Source organism: Cucumis melo, chromosome 9 (assembly GCF_025177605.1).
Source record: "Cucumis melo cultivar AY chromosome 9, USDA_Cmelo_AY_1.0, whole genome shotgun sequence".
NCBI classification, from domain to species: domain Eukaryota; kingdom Viridiplantae; phylum Streptophyta; class Magnoliopsida; order Cucurbitales; family Cucurbitaceae; genus Cucumis; species Cucumis melo.
Genome location: NC_066865.1, coordinates 22,992,157 through 23,011,007, shown reverse-complemented (window position 1 = coordinate 23,011,007; position 18,851 = coordinate 22,992,157). Strand labels below are relative to the sequence as shown.

General features: G+C 30.5%; 2 protein-coding genes across 2 annotated transcripts; one reads left to right on the top strand and one right to left on the bottom strand.

Moving 5' to 3' along the window:
* The first annotated feature begins 11,829 nt into the window (after positions 1-11,829).
* On the top strand, positions 11,830-13,105 carry LOC103482688 (uncharacterized). Its single transcript, XM_008438962.3, has one exon. It carries the CDS (start codon positions 12,018-12,020, stop codon positions 12,942-12,944), a length of 927 nt encoding a protein of 308 aa, XP_008437184.1. The 5' UTR covers positions 11,830-12,017; the 3' UTR covers positions 12,945-13,105.
* A 2,324-nt stretch (positions 13,106-15,429) lies between these two features.
* LOC103482689 (expansin-A7) lies at positions 15,430-17,485 on the bottom strand. Its single transcript, XM_008438963.2, has 3 exons — positions 17,314-17,485; positions 16,884-17,199; positions 15,430-15,962 (listed from the first exon to the last, which is right to left on the bottom strand). The coding sequence occupies exons 1-3, from the start codon at positions 17,465-17,467 to the stop codon at positions 15,650-15,652; spliced, it is 783 nt and encodes a 260-aa protein (XP_008437185.1). The 5' UTR covers positions 17,468-17,485; the 3' UTR covers positions 15,430-15,649.
* Between the last annotated feature and the right edge of the window lie 1,366 nt (positions 17,486-18,851).

Here is an 18,851-nt window from a genome sequence, read left to right as displayed (position 1 = left end):
GACTATAAAAGTAAAAGTGACTTTATTGTAAAGTCTATCACACATAGTTTCTATCAACAATAGATTTTGTAAAGTAATAATATGAAGTAATCCACTATAAAGTCTATCATAGATAGTTTCTATCAAGGATAGACTTTATTGTGTAGTCATCACCAATGATAGGAACCAATGTACAACTGAAGGAACTAGAAGGGATTTAGTTGATGAAAGGAATGGTTCAATAAATACTAATCTCAATGCAAACAAAGACAGACAAAAAACTTTTTCTTGATTAATATGGTAAAATCAACTAACAGCATATGAAGGTCCAATGTGAACTCTGTCACAAACATCCACAAAACAACTATTGCACTACAATATCTATCTACTAAATATTAAGAGATTTGCAATGTGAAGTCTACCACAAATATCAACAAAACTACTGCACTACAATATCCATCTACTTATAATTGAGAGATTTGCAAATCAAAACTAGGTGCTAGATCCCTTATTCTAGGAGAATATCTTGTTGGTTTTGGAGAATCATTCTTCTTGCCTCTTACATTCTTTTGTTCTTTCACATTCTCCAACACTTTCTTTGATGGTTTAGGTTGTCTCTTCGGCCTAGCTTTTTCAATATTCGTCGCTATTTCCATAATTTTCACTTTTGCCTTTTCTTGAACAACCTGAAAATATATAATATTGAATTAGAGTTTATCTACATATATACATTAAGTCTATCATAAAACAACAAAATGTGATTATTATAATACCTTCACTTTGTTTGATGTGTCATGCACCATTTTTGACTTATTTTCACGATGATTATCATCTTCCTTGGTTTCCTCATTATCTTCAATCTTTTGCAGATATTAATATTAGTATTGCAATGAAAAGAATTATAGAAATTGTCAATATCCTATCATTGATAGACTTTTGAATCAGAATTGAAATTTCAGAATAGTCTATCACTAATAGACTTAAATCATAGAAAGAATAGTCTATCATTGATACAATTCTACCATTGATAGACTTTTCACACACAAACATAATAGTCTTGGAAAAAATAAAAGTAAAAGAACTATTAGTAATTTTACCTCTTTCTCTTTATCAACATCAGCATCAATCATTTCTAAACTTATTGGTGGAGGAGGATTCTTTTCCAAGGGCTCTTGAGATTGTTTTTCACTTTCACATTTGTGCGAAAGTCTTTGATTTACCACTTCTGTCAGTGAAAGTAACAAACGAACAATCTCCTCTTGTCCCTTCTTCAAGCACTCTAAATCTTCTTTGTGCTGTTTTTTTAAATCTTGAATATCTTCATGTAAAGAAGATATTCTTTCTGCCATATTGCTTTCCTTCATAGCACATGCTTCTTCATCCAATTTATCATTTTCTAATTCCAAAAAATATCTGAAGTACTCAGATTTCATTTCTTCTTCTGATGCAACAATGGGGACCACAGATAGCTAAAAAACAAAATATATAATCAGTGTTAAACAAGAAAGAAACTATCACTGATATGGATCTATAACTGATAAGGATCTATCACTGATATGGATCTATCACTGATAAGGATCTATCATTGATAAGGATCTATCACTGATATGGATCTATCACTTAGTAACAACAAATTTAGAAAATACTAGAAACGAAAACAAATGAAACTTACATTTTTTTCCAGAAAGATGTTATCTTCAAGATCTTGCCAATCGAGTTGTTCACTGGATTCCCAATTTAATATTCTTGGACACCCTTTCCCTATTCTTGTCACATACCCACTAGTAAGTTGAGGAAGTATTTCGTATGCCCAGTAAGCTAGAACCATAGGGAAGCCTTGTAGAAAGGCACACGCTTTAGATTCTGTTTCTAAGTTCTTAGACTTTCTTTTGGATTTCACCGCATTTTGAATGAATTGCTTTGTAAGACTGAAGCACAACCTTCCCCAAGGATAATTCCTAAACTTCTCTTTATCATCCAACATCTTTACATGTTTTAAATCCAACATATTGTGATTTTGTTTAGGAATTAAAACATTGTACAAGAAGTAAAGGTTGGCTAATTTTACTAGCTCTTCTTCATCGGTGCAGGATTTACAGTGATAGTTAAAAGCAGTCTTCAATTCTTGTCTACTAATGGAAGTGTTATTTCTAAAAAACAATTGTTTAACCATAGACTCATTTTCTTCCGTTGCATCTAAAACATCTTCTATAGGATATTCACCACAATTTAATCCTGTAATCAAACAAAAATCTCGCAGTCCAAACTCCACAATGTTACCTTCGATGTTGAAAAGAAGAACATTGTTGTCCGTTGAGACACATTGTCTTCTAATCAAGTGTGCTAATAGTTGTAAAGGTATTTTTGTCATTTTTAAATTTAACAAGTGCCCAAATGGTCCTTCTTTAAACAAGTCTAGACAACTAGGTGATAAACTTTCGATAATATGGTCAGAAGTTTGTAGATTACAGTACACAGTGATTCTTAAGGTTGACTTCCACATTTCTTTGGGAATAATTAATTGTTTTCCCTGTTTAGAGCAAAATAATTGTTACAAATATGCAACATACTAACTTAGAAACAAAACAATATATATATATATATAATGGAATACCTTCTCTTTTTTTATCTTCTTTTTGCTTGATGAAGGTTCATGTGTTGAGACTCTTTTTGCACATTTTTCATTTGGTTCGCTTTCCATAATATCTTTTTTCTTATCCATCTATTAAAATTACAACAAACACATCAACCCAATGAACTAAACATCCCCCAAACATATCAGTGATACAAACATATAATAACAATCCAACATAAACAAAGTAAAACATCCTTCAAGCTGATAGAAACATATCACTGATAGAACATAAACAACATCACATAAAAATATACACTAACACACAAACCTATACACTAAACTAAAAATATACATTAAACTAAATTATCACTGATAGACCCTAACCCTATACACTAACACACAAACCTAAAACAGATCAGCATGTTATACATTCCATCATAAACCAGTTAAACATCCTCCAAATTCATTAATCAGTGATAGAAACTTATCACTGACAGACCCTAAGCAACATAACACACAAAATCTAAATTAGACTAGAGCTTTTACTAATTTCCCAAGTCAAACAGGCTAAACATCTTCGAAGACTATCAGGGATTGAAACATATCAACGATAGACCCTAGGCAACAACAATGCCCGTTAAATGGTTATCTACTAACATCCCAATGCAAACAAACTAAATATCCCTCAAGACTATCAGTGATACAAATATATCACCGATAGACCCTAACCCTATACACTAACACACAAACCTAAAACAGATCTGCATGTTAAACATTTCAACATAAACAAGTTAAACCCTAAATCAGTGATAGAAACACATCATTGATAGACACAAACTGAAAAACACAGCGTAGAATGTAGTGCGGTGGAATAAAAACAAAATAGAAGAAAATAGTACCTGCAGCGTGGCGGAAGGAAAATAAAATAGAAGAAAGTATTAGGCCAGAACGGCACCGGCACCGGAAAACCAAATGGAAGTAGGAAGAAAGTGGAAGAAAATAGAAAGAGGAGGAAAGTACCGGCACCGAAAAACCAAATGGGAGGAAGAAAGTGGAAGAAAATAGGAAGAGGATGAAACGGACTACAGTCGCGAAGAATCGTCTGCACTTTCCCACGAAGAATCTGCTTGAAACGCGAAGAAAGTGGAAGAAAATATATGTAGGGGTAATTTCGTCTTTTTCATTAAAAATTGCCATATTTGCAATTTTTTATAATTTTTGCTACATCCTTAATATATTTTGGGTCAAATGCTATATACCCACTCGACCCAAAAGCTAAACCTTTTTCCCGGGAAATCTACTACTCTACTCCTCCTCCTCCTCCTCCTCCTCCTCCTCCTCCTCCTCCTCCTCCTCCTCCTCCTCCTCCTCCTCCTCCTCCTCCTCCTCCTCCTCCTCCTCCTCCTCCTCCTCCTCCTCCTCCTCCTCCTCCTCCTCCTCCTCCTCCTCCTCCTCCTCCTCCTCCTCCTCCTCCTCCTCCTCCTCCTCCTCCTCCTCCTCCTCCTCCTCCTCCTCCTCCTCCTCCTCCTCCTCCTCCTCCTCCTCCCCCCTTATATTTTCCTTTTTCTTATTGGGCCATCTCTTCTTCTTCTTCTTCTTCTTCTTCTCTCAATTGGGCCTTCATTAGGCCCAGCCCAACTCTACTATTATCCCTAATTCTTATAGCTTCTTTAATTACTATTTAATACTACTAATAATAATACACATCCATCTCTCATTATTATATTTACAAAAAAAAGTACCCTTATCACCTTATGTTAGGTGTTCTGTCCTAATTCTCAATTTCTTTTTTTTTTTTCAATTGAAAAAATTCATTTTAAATATTTTTACCAATACATCATATCCATCACATGATATTTCAAATTCTCATACATCATTCATTCGAACATACTATTTCTCCAAAGTTTCTAACCAACTTAAACATCGACGTAGTTGTTATACTAAAAATACATCAAAGTAAATATATAGTATTTAAGAATCAAAATATATTTATTATTAGAATTTTAGGAATAAAAACAAAAGTACTTTTTTTTTTTTTTTTAATAATGAGCTTGATGGCCGAAATTTTTGTTTTTATGGTATGTTTTTCTAAAGAAAATAATAATGATAAGCATCCATCTCTCAATGTTATATTGAATATTTTATTGCATCACATTTTTTTCTTCTAATTTTCCTTTTACTATATTCGTATTAATCTTTGTATTGTGTTCTTCCATTTATAGAAAGTATTTTCAAGCTATTTAAGCTATGTATTTTTTCAAAAAAGGAAATTAAAATATTGGAAATCAATGTATTTTTTTATCTTTTTTTTTTTTTTAAGAAATAAATAAATAAATAAATAAAACATCATGACTATACTCGAGACATTGGAGTTTGTCACTTGAAATAATTGTATTCAGTAGAGATTAGTACTAAACTTATATATTAATCAATCTAAATCATCATTATTATTTGAGAAAATTTTATTTTAAAGTTGAGAATAAATAACTTTTATATGTGTATTTGGAATTTTTAAAATCTATGGATCGAAAGGACACTCAATTTTGGTAATTGTATCAATTTAATTAAACTGTAGACTAATAATTGTATCAATTTAAACATTAAACTTTGAGTTCGTATCAATTTACATTTTAAATTAACATTCATATCAATTTAGATCCTTAAACTTTTATAAACGCATCAATTAAACTCTTAACTTGCTTTTATACGTATATCCAGGTAAAGTATTATATAAGGTTTAAATTGATGCATTTATATAAACTTATGATATAAATCGATACATTGGAAAATTCTAGGGTCTAGATTGATACATTCACGAGTTTATAGTTTAAATTAATACAAATTTCAAAGTTTAAGGTTCAAATTGATACAATTATTAGTTTAATATTTAAACAGATACAAATTTTTACGGTCAAAATTGATATTTTTCCGAAACAAATACATCATACAACAATAGAAATGTTGTATATTTAAAGTCTTTTCCTGGCTGGTTTTTTTATCCTTTCTTCTTCCTTATTTTTTTATTATTTGTATTTTGGTAGAATTTTAGGAAGATAATGTTTTATGAAGCGATTCTGAGTTAATTTTAGGATGATGTCTCATATGGTAACAAACATCGATAAATTTCTATTAGTGATAAATGATCAATAATATCTTACTAATTTTTTAAAAGATTTTAGTTTATTTTGCTACGTTTAGAAAGAGCTTTAATTTAAGATAAAATAAAAAAATATTAATTGATTCAAAATTTTGAATTTAGATCGATAAAAAAAAGGATTGATTCTTTTTTTTTTCTCCTTTTAAAGTATAAGAATGTGGGGGAGATATATAAAAGTGTTTTAAGTGAATTTCCTTTTCAATATACTAAAAAACTTAACATTATTTTTGTTCAACTTTATGGAGGGATGAGATTTGAACAAATAACATTTGGCTTAATTTATAAATCCATAACCATTTGAATCATAGTTAGGTTGGCATACAACTTCTTCAATTAATTAAAGAATTTGGATACAAGTACTAAAACATTTAACTACTCATCTTAGTTGATAGCTATACATTTATTTTAGTAAGATCTCTCTCTCTTTTTTTTTTTTTTCTTTTTTCTTTCATTTTCAATCTTACCATTAATTTTATCTCTACAATATCTCAAAAGAAAGAAAGAAAAAAAGTTATCATGCATTTAGATATTTCTTAATTTGGTTCTCAAATTTTTTTTAGATTCTCAAATTACCTTTAATGTACTAAATATTCCCAATAAAGTATTTTCATATAAAGTTGGTTAAATATTCTTATAAAAAAAAAAGTTACAAGAACACTGCACTATTATTTCATCAAAATATTTTAAATATGGACACAAACATAATGTAACTAATTAACAAATCAAATGAAAATTCAATCTCTCCTATTAACAAAACTCCATCCCAAACAACAAAAGTTTAACAGCATGATCATATTTTAAATACGTACATGTATTTATTTGAAATCGCTTAATTTAAAATCTTCGAATAATGTATTAAAGGTAAATTTGAGAATTTAGAAAGACGTAGAAGGAATATCAAAAGCAAAATTGAGAATTTTAAAAAGATGTAAGACTAATATTAAAGGTAAATTTGAGAATTTAAAAAGTCGTAGGATAAAATTGGAATTATGCAGCGAGTATAATTAGTTCTTTTATGTAGGGACAAAAATGCAAATGGTTAATAGAGCCCTCTTATTATTGAGCCTGGGCTGGAAGGTCCAAGATGCAGCCCAATCAAGGCCCAAAAGTATAACTCAAGCTCCAACCTTCTCTCACCCAAAATGATTTAATTTTTCTTTTCTAGAGTTTCTAAAAGGTGTTTGGCCAAAGGAGTTGGAGTTTGTGACCAACCAAGAAAATTTTCAATAATTTCATGTTTTGTTATAGCTTCTTATACTACGAGCTCCATAACTTTACATCTTTAGGTTTGCATTTCATGTCTAAATGTTTGACCTATAGGACTTGTAGCTTCACAATTAAAACACATCAACTTCATGTATTATTAAACGTCATTATCCTACTCTTTGTCCCAAACGCTCTTTAAGACTTAAGAGTACTGATTGTTTTTTTTTTCCTTCACTAGAATATTATAAACTTTTTGAAAATTATCACTATACGAAAGGTTGAATGATATATATGTTTATGTTTGTATTATTTTATGATATAGTATTAGTTTAGGTTGAAAAGATAATATATTTATAAGTGTTTAGATAATTAAAGAGATACTAAATCTTCCACTATTCTAAATCCATCATTGTTAATGAGAAGTTAGTTTTGCACGTTAATCTATATTATTCAACATATCTTAGTGTGATTTTGTTTCTACTGGATCTCAAGTTACATAGAAGTGCATGATCATCCTTACCTTAGCCTAAATACAATAACAAGTATTCAAACTTTCAAGATTGAAATAATTAAAAATAAAAAAAATATAACATTTATTAGCATAATCTTCCATGAATATCATCACAAGTAATATACAAGAAATTAAAGTTGACAAGTAAGAGTAGAAAATATTGTATATATATGAATGCCAAGGTGAACATAAATTTTCAATCATAATTTAGATGTGCTTTTATTAAAATAAATAAAAAAAAAAGTTCATATATATAAAAATGTATATATATGAAATGATTTGTTATGCAGTTATAAGATAGGTAGGTAAATGGTTGAATCATTCATGTGAACCTTTAAAACTTATAGCTATCTTTAAATATAGCTATAGAAAGTGTGACCACCTATGGTTTTTATTCCTCTCTTTTACAAAGTTTATTATATCCTTTTATTAAGATCAATCTTGAGTGATTCGATCTATACCATTATTATTATTTTCATTATTTTCTGATTTTACTTTTCCTTCTCTAATATATAATATATCTTGAAAAAGTCAATATTAAAAGATGGATATGTAATCTACCATCCAAAATTATTGTAAAAATTGGTTCACAATATTTATTTGATGGAAACATTCATCATATTAGCATTAATGGTTAACTTTTTCTTTCGAAAATATTCTTACCACAAAGTTTCAAATCCAAACACATTTCTTCTTCTTCTTCCTTCCCTCTCTTCTCAATTTCCTCTTCTAGCACTTCTTTAAACGACCTTAGTTTTGTTTTTTGATTTCAACACTTTGTAACATTAATTGACACAATCCAAAATAAACAATAGCAGAGTGAATTTGATCATTTAATATATCAAAAACATTGATTTTTCGGTAAAATAATTAATTTCTCCATACTTTTTTTTTTCTTCGAAGAATGTCTAATGTTAGCATGCGGACTATCGGTGACTAATTAGTGGTAGTGGTTTGAATCCTCTCACCTTGGGTAAAATACGATGAGAGTTTAAGATTTTATATTTCATTTATTTGATGAGTTATGGACAAAGAACAATTTATATATCATCTGGTGTGATAATGTCTATTTTGACGTAAGCCTATATGACTAGCTTTTGTTCTATCCTAATCATCTTATCATGAAGTCGAAATAAATGGTTATAGTTAGTCTTACTTAAATAACACGTTCTTCTCCATATATTTACCTTCTACGTGAGACTTTTAGTTGCACTTCCAATAAACCTCTCTCTTTGAATAAATCGTTAAAGTGTCGTCGAGCCACTATCAAGTTTTTAACCAATGCTGCAAACAAGTGCTGGAACAAAGAATATGACAAAGAAGAAAAAAGAATAATATATAGGAAGTTGTTTTTCATATAAAACCTAATAATAAAAACACTTTTTTATTTTTTTTTTTAAAGTAAGGAGTAATAATTTAATTTTTGAAAGTTTTTATTATTCATTTATTTGGTTCTTAAATTATTTGGAAGGTTTTAAGTTTAAATAAGACGGGCTTTTATGAGTTACAGTAAAGTCTATATATAACCATAGAATTTTGTAGTCAACCCTAATATAGAAAACCCGATAATGAGTTCTCAAACTAGGGTTGTCCATCCCATATTAAGTTTCTCGTCTTTGTAAATTATTTCATTAAATTTTGAACGAGTTCGACAATAGATTTCTCGTGAAATTATTTTTCATTTTGGTTTCAAATTCAAGCACGAGCTATTGCTAACTTACGAAAGAAAATCTTTAATTGGTTGGGATTTGATACATCTTCCTTTCTCTCTACCCTATTTCTTCAATTAATTTTGGAACTAACTAATAAGTTTTTTTTTTCTTTGTTCTTTCTAAGAAAAGTCAGTAAGAAAGGTAGGGAATATTAGAACTAAAAGAACTTGGGATGAGAAATAAATGGCTCTCAACTAAAGTGTCATCATTTCATCACTCACCAAAGAAGGATGAAAAAGATAAGTTGGTGTTGGGTAGCTTCACTTAGCCCAATTTGGAAGTTTCTTCGATCCATACACGAAGGTTTGCTTCTCTTGGAATATGCTGGAGATTATGAACAATGGCCCATTGTCTCCAGTTGAAAGCCCTATTTCCAAACAAACTAATTTTAGGGTACATGGTAGTAATAATAATAATAAACGAATGGTAGAAATCGTTTGTTACAATTATATTCTTGAACTTTTAATTATCAATTGGCCGACTTGTTCTTTTTCTATTGAAGAAACAAATATAATAATATCAATACTAACAATATATGGAGTTTGATTATGACAAACTCACATAAACTAGATAGGGTCGTTAGAGATTTAACATTTACTACATTATTTTAAAATTGTCGTGGTTGTTGTCTCTTGAGATGTTTGCCATTTGAAATATCTTGCATGGTGTCTCTCCAAATAGAGATTCTAGCACAATATTTTTTTTTTTCCTTATTGGAAAAATCATGTGTATATTCTTGAGGATATTTTCCTTCTTCGTGTGTGCTCTACACATGAGTTTGTTTCTTCTTCTTTTGTTATACATATTTAAATGGTTGTGATTCTCTTTAAAGGGTTGTGGCTTTTGAAGAATTATTATATATCATTGCCTTTTGTATATGTTTGCTGTAAATCTAGAAGTGTGTCAATCATACCAACTGTGAAGCAAAAAGCATGGTACTCTTGAGGTGTTTCTCTATATCTTCTTGAAATCTTTACTGCTTATTGTCCTTGCAATTGCTAATACCGTGAGGGTTAATTAATCAAATTCAACGTTTAGAAGTGTAATTGTGAGGAACTATAAAATTTAGGGTGATTGATCACATCAAAAATCTGGTTATTATAATCGTAAAAAAAAAAAAAAAAATACCAACCACATGTAACAAAATTTAGAAATGATTTATGTCTAAAATAAAAAAAAAATAGAAAAATAGTTTAATGAATTCCTTCTCATAAATATAATATTTGGACAAATATCAATTTGTACTCGTTTCTAACAGTAATATGAGCTCACCTATATAAAGAAATTTCCAAGTTGTATTAAAAAAATTGAACTCTAAACTTTTATAAAGTGTATCAATAGATACATTAAATCGTACCGTTTAGAGTTTAAATTAATATATTTTTAAAAGTTGAAAATTTAAATTAATTTTTTTTAATTATGAGTTGTGGAAAAGTTTAAGAAACAGTAGTCAAAACTAAGGAAGGTAAACAAAGGTGTTTGACCAAATTAATTAAAAACCACAAAGGCAGTTCAATTGGGAGACATGTTACTCCTAAAAAGAAACTATTGGAAATATAAAAATAAAGATTAGAGCAAATTACATTACAATTCCAATGCCTTTTTATTTTTAATATATAGTTATTTAAAAGGGTTGGAAAGTAGCATCATTATGATTTTCCACACTCCTAAATCATTCCAATTTCCCTACCTTCCCCCCCCCCCCCCCCCCCATTTGACTCCATATCCTTCATTCTTCAAATATCTAAACCTTTTCTCTTTTTTTTTCTTCTCTTTTCTTTTATTTTATGGTAGGAAAATAATAAAAATACTAATAATAATAATAATAAAAAAGACTTCTAAAATGCTTAAAGTACAAGAATTTATCATTGCTTTTAGATTAACTATCACATTTCAAACCCCAACCATCCGAAAATGAACTTAATACTACAACCCTTTTTTAGCAATGCCTTATGTTTCTTTTCCTACATTTTATAACACATATTTGTTTACTCAAATTGTTTGAATTACTTCAACTCACAAAATTTGGCCTCAACTTAATCACATCAATCTATTCAATGTTTAAACATTTTTATTATACCTAATACTTAAATCATATTGTTTTTAGTTCTATTATTCATCAAGCAATCTCTTTCCAAATCGTCAAACAAATAATAGTGTGTTAATAGTGTGCTAGTTGCATATATCGAGTAGTAGAGGGAAAACAATTTTATTATAGTAAATATAATGAATTTCTGCATACTCTAGGATTATAATTGTAATTAATGTGACACATAATAAATTCAACACATTCCAACACAATTTACCATATCATATCAAACCAACTCAACCCAAATTTAATCGATGCACAAGTGTTATAAACATTATGTATATTTTGTGGTATATAGTACAACAATATAACGAGATTGAAGATTAATGTTTAAAGTTGTTTTAAAATAGAAGTCGAAGTTTTATATCTCACCCAAAGAAAGGTGAAAGATTTTAATCTATATTGTTGAATTATTAAGTTATACTTAAATAGGTTATGAAGTTAATGAAGTGGGAAAAGACATAATTAAAAGTTTAATAAGCATAATTATTATAGAAAGTTGGGAGATTAAAAATTTACAACTCAACAATAAAATAGTGCAAACAAAGGCAACTTTTCTTTTCCCTTTCCTCTTCCTTACAACTCACTCTCATAATTCATAACCCTAAGTTCAATTTCTTCTAAATTTTCCTCTTTCCACCATTCCACCTTACAATACAAGAACACTTTAACAAAAGCAGAGCAACAAAAAAGCTGCTTCATTCCTCTTCTTTTCATACAATTCTCAAGAAAAAAAAAACCACAAATATTTACCAAAAACAAAACTTTCCTTCAAACCCATTTTCGAAATGGGTTTCTTCTTCTTCCTTTTCATTCTCACCATTTCTTCATTGACCTCATCCATGGCGTCCCACAATCTCCAATCGCCGCATCTCCTCGATCTTTACATCAGAGATTACACGTTGAAATCCCTTGACAACACAGTCAAAACAGGGACACTTCACAGTGTTCCGTTACCGGAGAATTTCTCCGGCATTGATGTTGACACGGCGAGGTTCCGATGCGGAAGTTTACGGAGGTATGGTGCATCGGTGAAAGAATTTCATGTGGGTGTTGGTGTTTCTCTGAACCCATGTGCTGAGAGAATCGTAATCATCCGGCAAAATTTGGGATCTAATTGGTCTTCGATTTACTTTAACAACTACCGTTTAACTGGGTATCAATTAGTTTCTTCAATCTTGGGGATTTTGGCTTACAACTCTGGAAATAATAGTTCGAGCTCCTCCCCTGTTCCATTTGAGGTCGGAATTTCCGCCGGAGAAAAACCCATTACTATAGATTTCAGAAACTCGACGAGAATGGGGAATGACACGAGAATGAGGCCGATTTGTGCGAGTTTCGAGAGGGATGGGAGAGTTACATTGGCGAAGGAGATTTCGCCGTTGATTTGCTCTGTTTTGAGACAGGGGCATTTTGGGTTAGTGGTGGAGGAGCCAGAGCCGGTGGAGTTGAGAAAGAAGGAACGGCCGTGGAAGGTGGCTATCGGAAGCGCGATAGGGGCGGCGATCGGAGCGTTTCTTTTGGGGTTGTTGTTGGTGGCGATGTTTGTGAGAGTGAAGAAGAGGACGAGAATGGAGGAGCTGGAAATTAGGGCTTATGAAGAGGAAGCTTTGCAAGTTTCGATGGTCGGACATGTGAGAGCTCCGACGGCGCCGGGGACGAGGACTATGCCGTCGATTGAACATGAGTATTTGCCGCCGTCTCGTCGACGGTGAGAATAAGAACGTAATGTTTGTTCAGATTTAGAGCTGTAGTTGTATTCTTTTTCTTTTGTAAGATTAGTGATTGAAACTGTCAACAAAATGAATTTTATTGTACATTTGTTATTGGTTTGCGATGATAAACACAACAAACTTTCAATTAATTGGTTTATAAATTTATGTTGATATTCTGTTCTCTTTTTTCTTGAGTTCTATGGGGATATTAAAGATGAATAAACAATTTGTTACATTAATCTAAAAGAATTATAATCACAGGTAATTTCATTTAGTAGTAATTTTTAGAGACACATAATTAAGTTATTTTCTGAGTATGAATAATATGAATCATTATTTGTAAATTTTAAAATTTGTATTTAAATTTTGATATAGGTGCAAATTATTTTGAATTGCACTATATTTGTGATATAATTAAGATAGAAATAAAACATAAATAAACTTCAATTCAAAGTATATGAAAGTATATTGAAGATTAAAGGAAAACATTCATTTAACATTTGAGATTGTAAACGGTTGAATTCAACCTGCACATGGTAGAGAGAATAGGCCGACAAAAAGAGAAGTGAGAAAGGAATGTGTGTGATTAGTTGTCGCATTTCATCCAATTCATAGATCAAATTTGGAAGAAGGGTTTGTTTGGCGTTTTGGTTTCGCATTCATACTTCTATCTATCTATCTATTTATTTTTAAAAAAAATTCTTAAAGTTGAAGACTTTTTGTCGGGACAAAACAAAAGCTTTCATTCAAAATTATACAACGTTGCGTTTTCTTCCACCTCTTCCAAAAATCATTTCAAGCGTGGGAAGTTGGAACCAACCACCCTTTCTCTCTCTCTCTCTCTCTTCTCTTTCAATCAAATCTACCTTTATTTAAATAATTTATATTTCTCAAATATCAAACATCTATCCTACTAGGTTTAATATGTTATCTTTACTGGTCTCACGAGACAACTCTTTTAAAAAAAATCTATAAATTACTAAATCTTAAGGACATAACTAACTTGATTCTTTTTTTGTCAAAAGTTACACCACTTGCTATTTACCATTAGGCCTAATATATGGCCTTTAATTTCAAGATTGGTATTTAAACTCAATCCATCAAAGACTGACAACAGATTTAGTATAGGTCCAGGGGAGTTCGAGCCCCCCTCAATTTTATTGTCTTTATATAAAGAGAACAATCTAATTTTTAATATTTATAGTTGATTTAGTGGTTACTTTGCTTGTCAGCCTCCTTCCAACCCAAGTTTGAATTTTACCTATGTAAACATTAAATTTTATAAATATCATATTAGTTGATATATATTTGTTTGGCCTTTAAACTTTTGAAAATGACATTTTTAGTTTATGAATTATGGAGTTTGCTTTACAATAACACTCGTGAATTTTAATTTGATTAATTATTTTATTCCTATCGAGAATTTCACATTAAAAAAACCAAGAATAGGATCTCACAGTTTGTATGTATCCAATTTATTTTGAGAATGAAACCTCATGTTATCAAATATGGTATCAATGATGAATCAAAAAGAGATACCAAAAGAGCATTTTAAGAATTTCATATTAAAAAAAAATGGAGAGATCTTATATATTAACTCCAAATTTGCATCAAATAAGTCAATCAAGAGGTGATAAAAGTGATATATGAAGTGGTGGTCAGAGGTGATTGTTGTGTTAAAAGGTTCCTATTTTTGTAATGCTAATTCAATAAAAATGACAACTAACCTTTGAAACAAATGTATTTTATTAGTCTATATATATATATATATATATTTCCTACCAATAGTCAATTTCCTCTAGCTTTCCCTATGCAGTAATATGTATCTATTTGTGCTATTATAATCTTTAACTTACTAATTTGTAATCAATATAGTAATACTTTACTTTGAAACTAAAAAAAGAATCTTCCTTTTCTCTCTTCTTTTTATATTTATTTATCATTAGTTTTGATTTATTGACATAATGTTTCCGAAAAAGAGAAATAATCAAAGAGAAACATCAAATTAATTGTATCAAGGACTTAGCTATTCACTCGTATAATTACATATTTCTTTAGTTTAGTCGATAAAAAAAGGAAGATGAATAGGAAATAGAGAATATAACAAATAGTAAACGAAATAAAGATTTGAAATAGTACTATCCTAACTAATTGGAATTTAAATATGGAGTTAATTATAATAGACCAATCGTAATAGTAAAAATTTCAATTAATACATATATTCGATCATGTCATTAGTTCGATTTGGTGTGATTTTTTTTTTAAGTTTTTGCCTTCTTTAATTACATTTGGTAAAACAACAAACTAAAATTATTGATGAATTGTGCAACGTATTGCTCATTAATCAATGTTGATTGAAACAAACAACAAACTCATAAAGCTTTTTATCTTTAAAAGTGAGCAATATATATTATGTGTAATTAAGAAAATAAATATAGAGAGAGATATCAATCACCTAATAGAGATTACACACATCTCAATAACAAGAGATTAAAAATTAATATTAATTAGTATAGCAAAACACCAACTTTAGGCCTCTTTCACCCTTTTCATATAACCAAATCCTGATAATATACTTCATAAAAACAAACAATATTCAATAGCTCATTTTCAAACAAAAAAGAACAAAAGAAAAACCAAAGATGGGTCTAGAAGAAAATGATGGAGGATCCTCTTCAAATTCCAAGAAATTTGAAGTATAAAAGTCAATGGAAGTTGAAATTGGAATTGTAAGTCAACCCAACTCGCCAATTTGAAGGAAGAACATTCCATAGAGTAAGTGTTTCTCTAGTTGTGTAAGAAGTGATTCTGAATGAAAGTGATTGGCCACCCAATGAAGCAAAAGCTTGATATGAAGCTCCCCAGTTATGGCTCATTGTTATCCATCCTGTTTTGCTTCCTTTCACTGCCATTGAATATACATCTCCTCCTCCACCTACATTCATCACATAAACTAATAACCAATATCCATTTCCTTGTAGGCTGAAACGAACTCCTCCTTTCTTCACACATGGAACCCTACATTATACAATAACATTATATTCACGTTTAATGTCGTAGTTATCTCCTTATATCTGTTGGTCGTACGTAGATTTAAAAGTTTAAATAAAAGAGGCTAACAATCAAATCTATAGAATTAAGAATTAGTAGGTGTAACTCAATGCAAAATAATTTGCAATTATAGCATGCCTGTCATCAATAAATTATCACTTTTGAACCGAAGTGTGATGAAGACACGCTATGGGGTCTATATCAACCTAGCTAGTTGTGATTTTTAGATGTGCTTATTGATCCCTCATCCATTAATTTATTTACAATTATAACAAAATTTAGATTCAGTTCTCGAAATCTTATTTTTTATTTAAATATAGCAAAAACTTTTTAAAATATTTACAAAGTCTTATTAGTGATAGACTAATCGTTAATATAAGAGTTTATCGGTGATAGAGTATATTACTAATGAAAGTATATCAATAATAGAGTATGTTACTAATACGAGTATATCATCGATAGATTTTATTATATTTGTAATTATTGAAAAACATTGCTATATAACTTTGCTAACATTGCTATATCTAACTTTGCTAGTTCAAAACGTTCTGCCTATTACAATTACCCAAATAAAGATGTTTTTTTTCTACTAAATTATAATCCTTTCTCCAAATTGGAACCAAAATTATAATATGGAAGCAGGGAGACCAAACTTTCAAAAAGTTTCCTTATTTTGTTTTGTTTCTAATTTTAGTTGAAGAACACATAAGGGACAGAATTTTAAACTTCTATCGTCGTCGTCATGGGTATAATATCTTAACCTAGTTGCTAGTTATATCTTACAAGAATATATATAACTATACCCATTAAGCCAAAATTTTTAAAAATAAGGTTTGGGGTATGTGTAATCTTTTTCTAAAAGAACTAAACGAATCAAATTCAACTCACCTGCGGTACTGAACAGGGATAATTCCAGCCTTCCACCAAGCGATCTTCATGAAGGCAGGTTTAGCCATGTCGAAGTGAACTCTTGGTGGGTTGCACCACCCACCGGCGTTGGAGTCCTGCGACCAGTTTGGCGGGCACAGGTTGGTGGCTGTCACGGTGGTGAATGGCACATTTGCGTAGCATGCCTTCGACTGCACGCATTTGATTTGAAAGCAAGCCCCGCAAGCGTAGCCGTTGTTGAACAGTGTCGAGCTTAAAGCCACAGTATCAGTTCCATACCCATTGGTAAACAAGTTTCCATACCCACAAGCTCCACCTAAAAAAAAAGGAAAAACAAAACGGTCATCTTTTGTTCATTAATTTACGTTTTAAAAATGACATTTCTGAGCTTTTTAACAGAATTTATTGAGTCTATATATTATCGCGTTACCCATAGTTTGGGAGGCAGTTTCGTCGCCATAAAAGGTGGCATGAGCAAGCTTCCATGGGCTTGGTCGGAACACAGCGAGGGTTGATCTTATGGAGATGGCCAAAACCAATGCCACCATGAAGAGATTGAAGCTTAAAGAAGAAGAAGAAGCCATTGTTGCTAAATTATAGTGAGGCCTATTTTCTTGCTCATTGACTTAGGAACTCGCAGGGCCTTATATATTCTAAACCACCACCAAATGATAATGGAACGAACTTCTCCTTCGTGACCCTCACGAAGATTTCCCGTCTACTTTATTAAGTCAATTCATAAATATGTAAAATAATTTAAAAGGGAATAACATAAATTAAACCCTTTTTTAAATTAGTGATGTGTTTTTGGTTGGTACAGCATGTAGATTATTTCTGATCAATTTTAAGGCTGATTTTTGCATTTCGTTTTAATAAAAGAAGTGAGAGAAATTGTGTTGCATTGAGATATACGTGGGAGAGATTGGGAATGGAGCATGAATTGTGAGACAAAAGGAAATGATAATAGTAATTGGAATTAAATATAGTGTAGATAATAGCGTCAAATTTTGGGTTCAACGTGCTTGCAGGTTTCATCTACTCATAAAAGTCTGCCACCCACTTAGCCTAATCTTTTGGTTTCATTTTCATTTTTCTTTAATAATTTATTAGTCAATTCTAATTTTACAACTTAAACTTAATTGGATGGATTGAAGGGTTAAATTAATTGATATCAGTTTTAGTTACCAATTTCACTCTCAGTTCTTCTCATGCATATACATGCTGTTTTCTACTGCAATTTAATTATGAGTAATTGAGATTAAACCTCTCACTTTTATAACAGAAATTAGTCACTTTGACGCCTTGTTGTTATTATTTGTTATGTGTGGCACAAGGAGGCTAACTTTTTTAAAAGCTAAATTATTAGATCAAATTTTGATTGAATTGGTTGTGATGTTTAACAAAATAGTGAAGTACTTATGTTATGTCAAAGTGTTCGGCTATTCCCATATAGAAGCATAAAAAGAAATTTTATGATTTTTAACTTAACAGGAAAAACTATCCTTTTAGTCTTTGGGTTCTAGGATGGTTCATTTAGTTCCTAAAGTTTTAATTTGGCCAATTTTGTTCCTCAATTCTAATAATTAAATGAGTTCCAAAACGTCTTTATTCTATAATATTATGTACTTTTCTTATTATTTGAAACATTTTGAAATAAAAATATTATGTCTCTCTCCACTCTCTTTCTAATCCTCATTCCTCCCTGATCTCCTTGCCATCTCTTGTCCTTTCCTCAGTATCTTTTGTTGATGCAAAGATTCACAGCGCAAAAAACGCATTCGACAACATAACAACAACGATAAATTTATAAATCAAGAAATATGACCGACAAAACAAGAAAGTCACCTACATTCGTGGATCTATGGTAATTATGAGAAGTCATATACTTATAATTTCTTTAGTACAACAATTGGGGAATGTGGATCAAACCATCTAATTTAAGATGTAGGATCATGTACCTATATACCT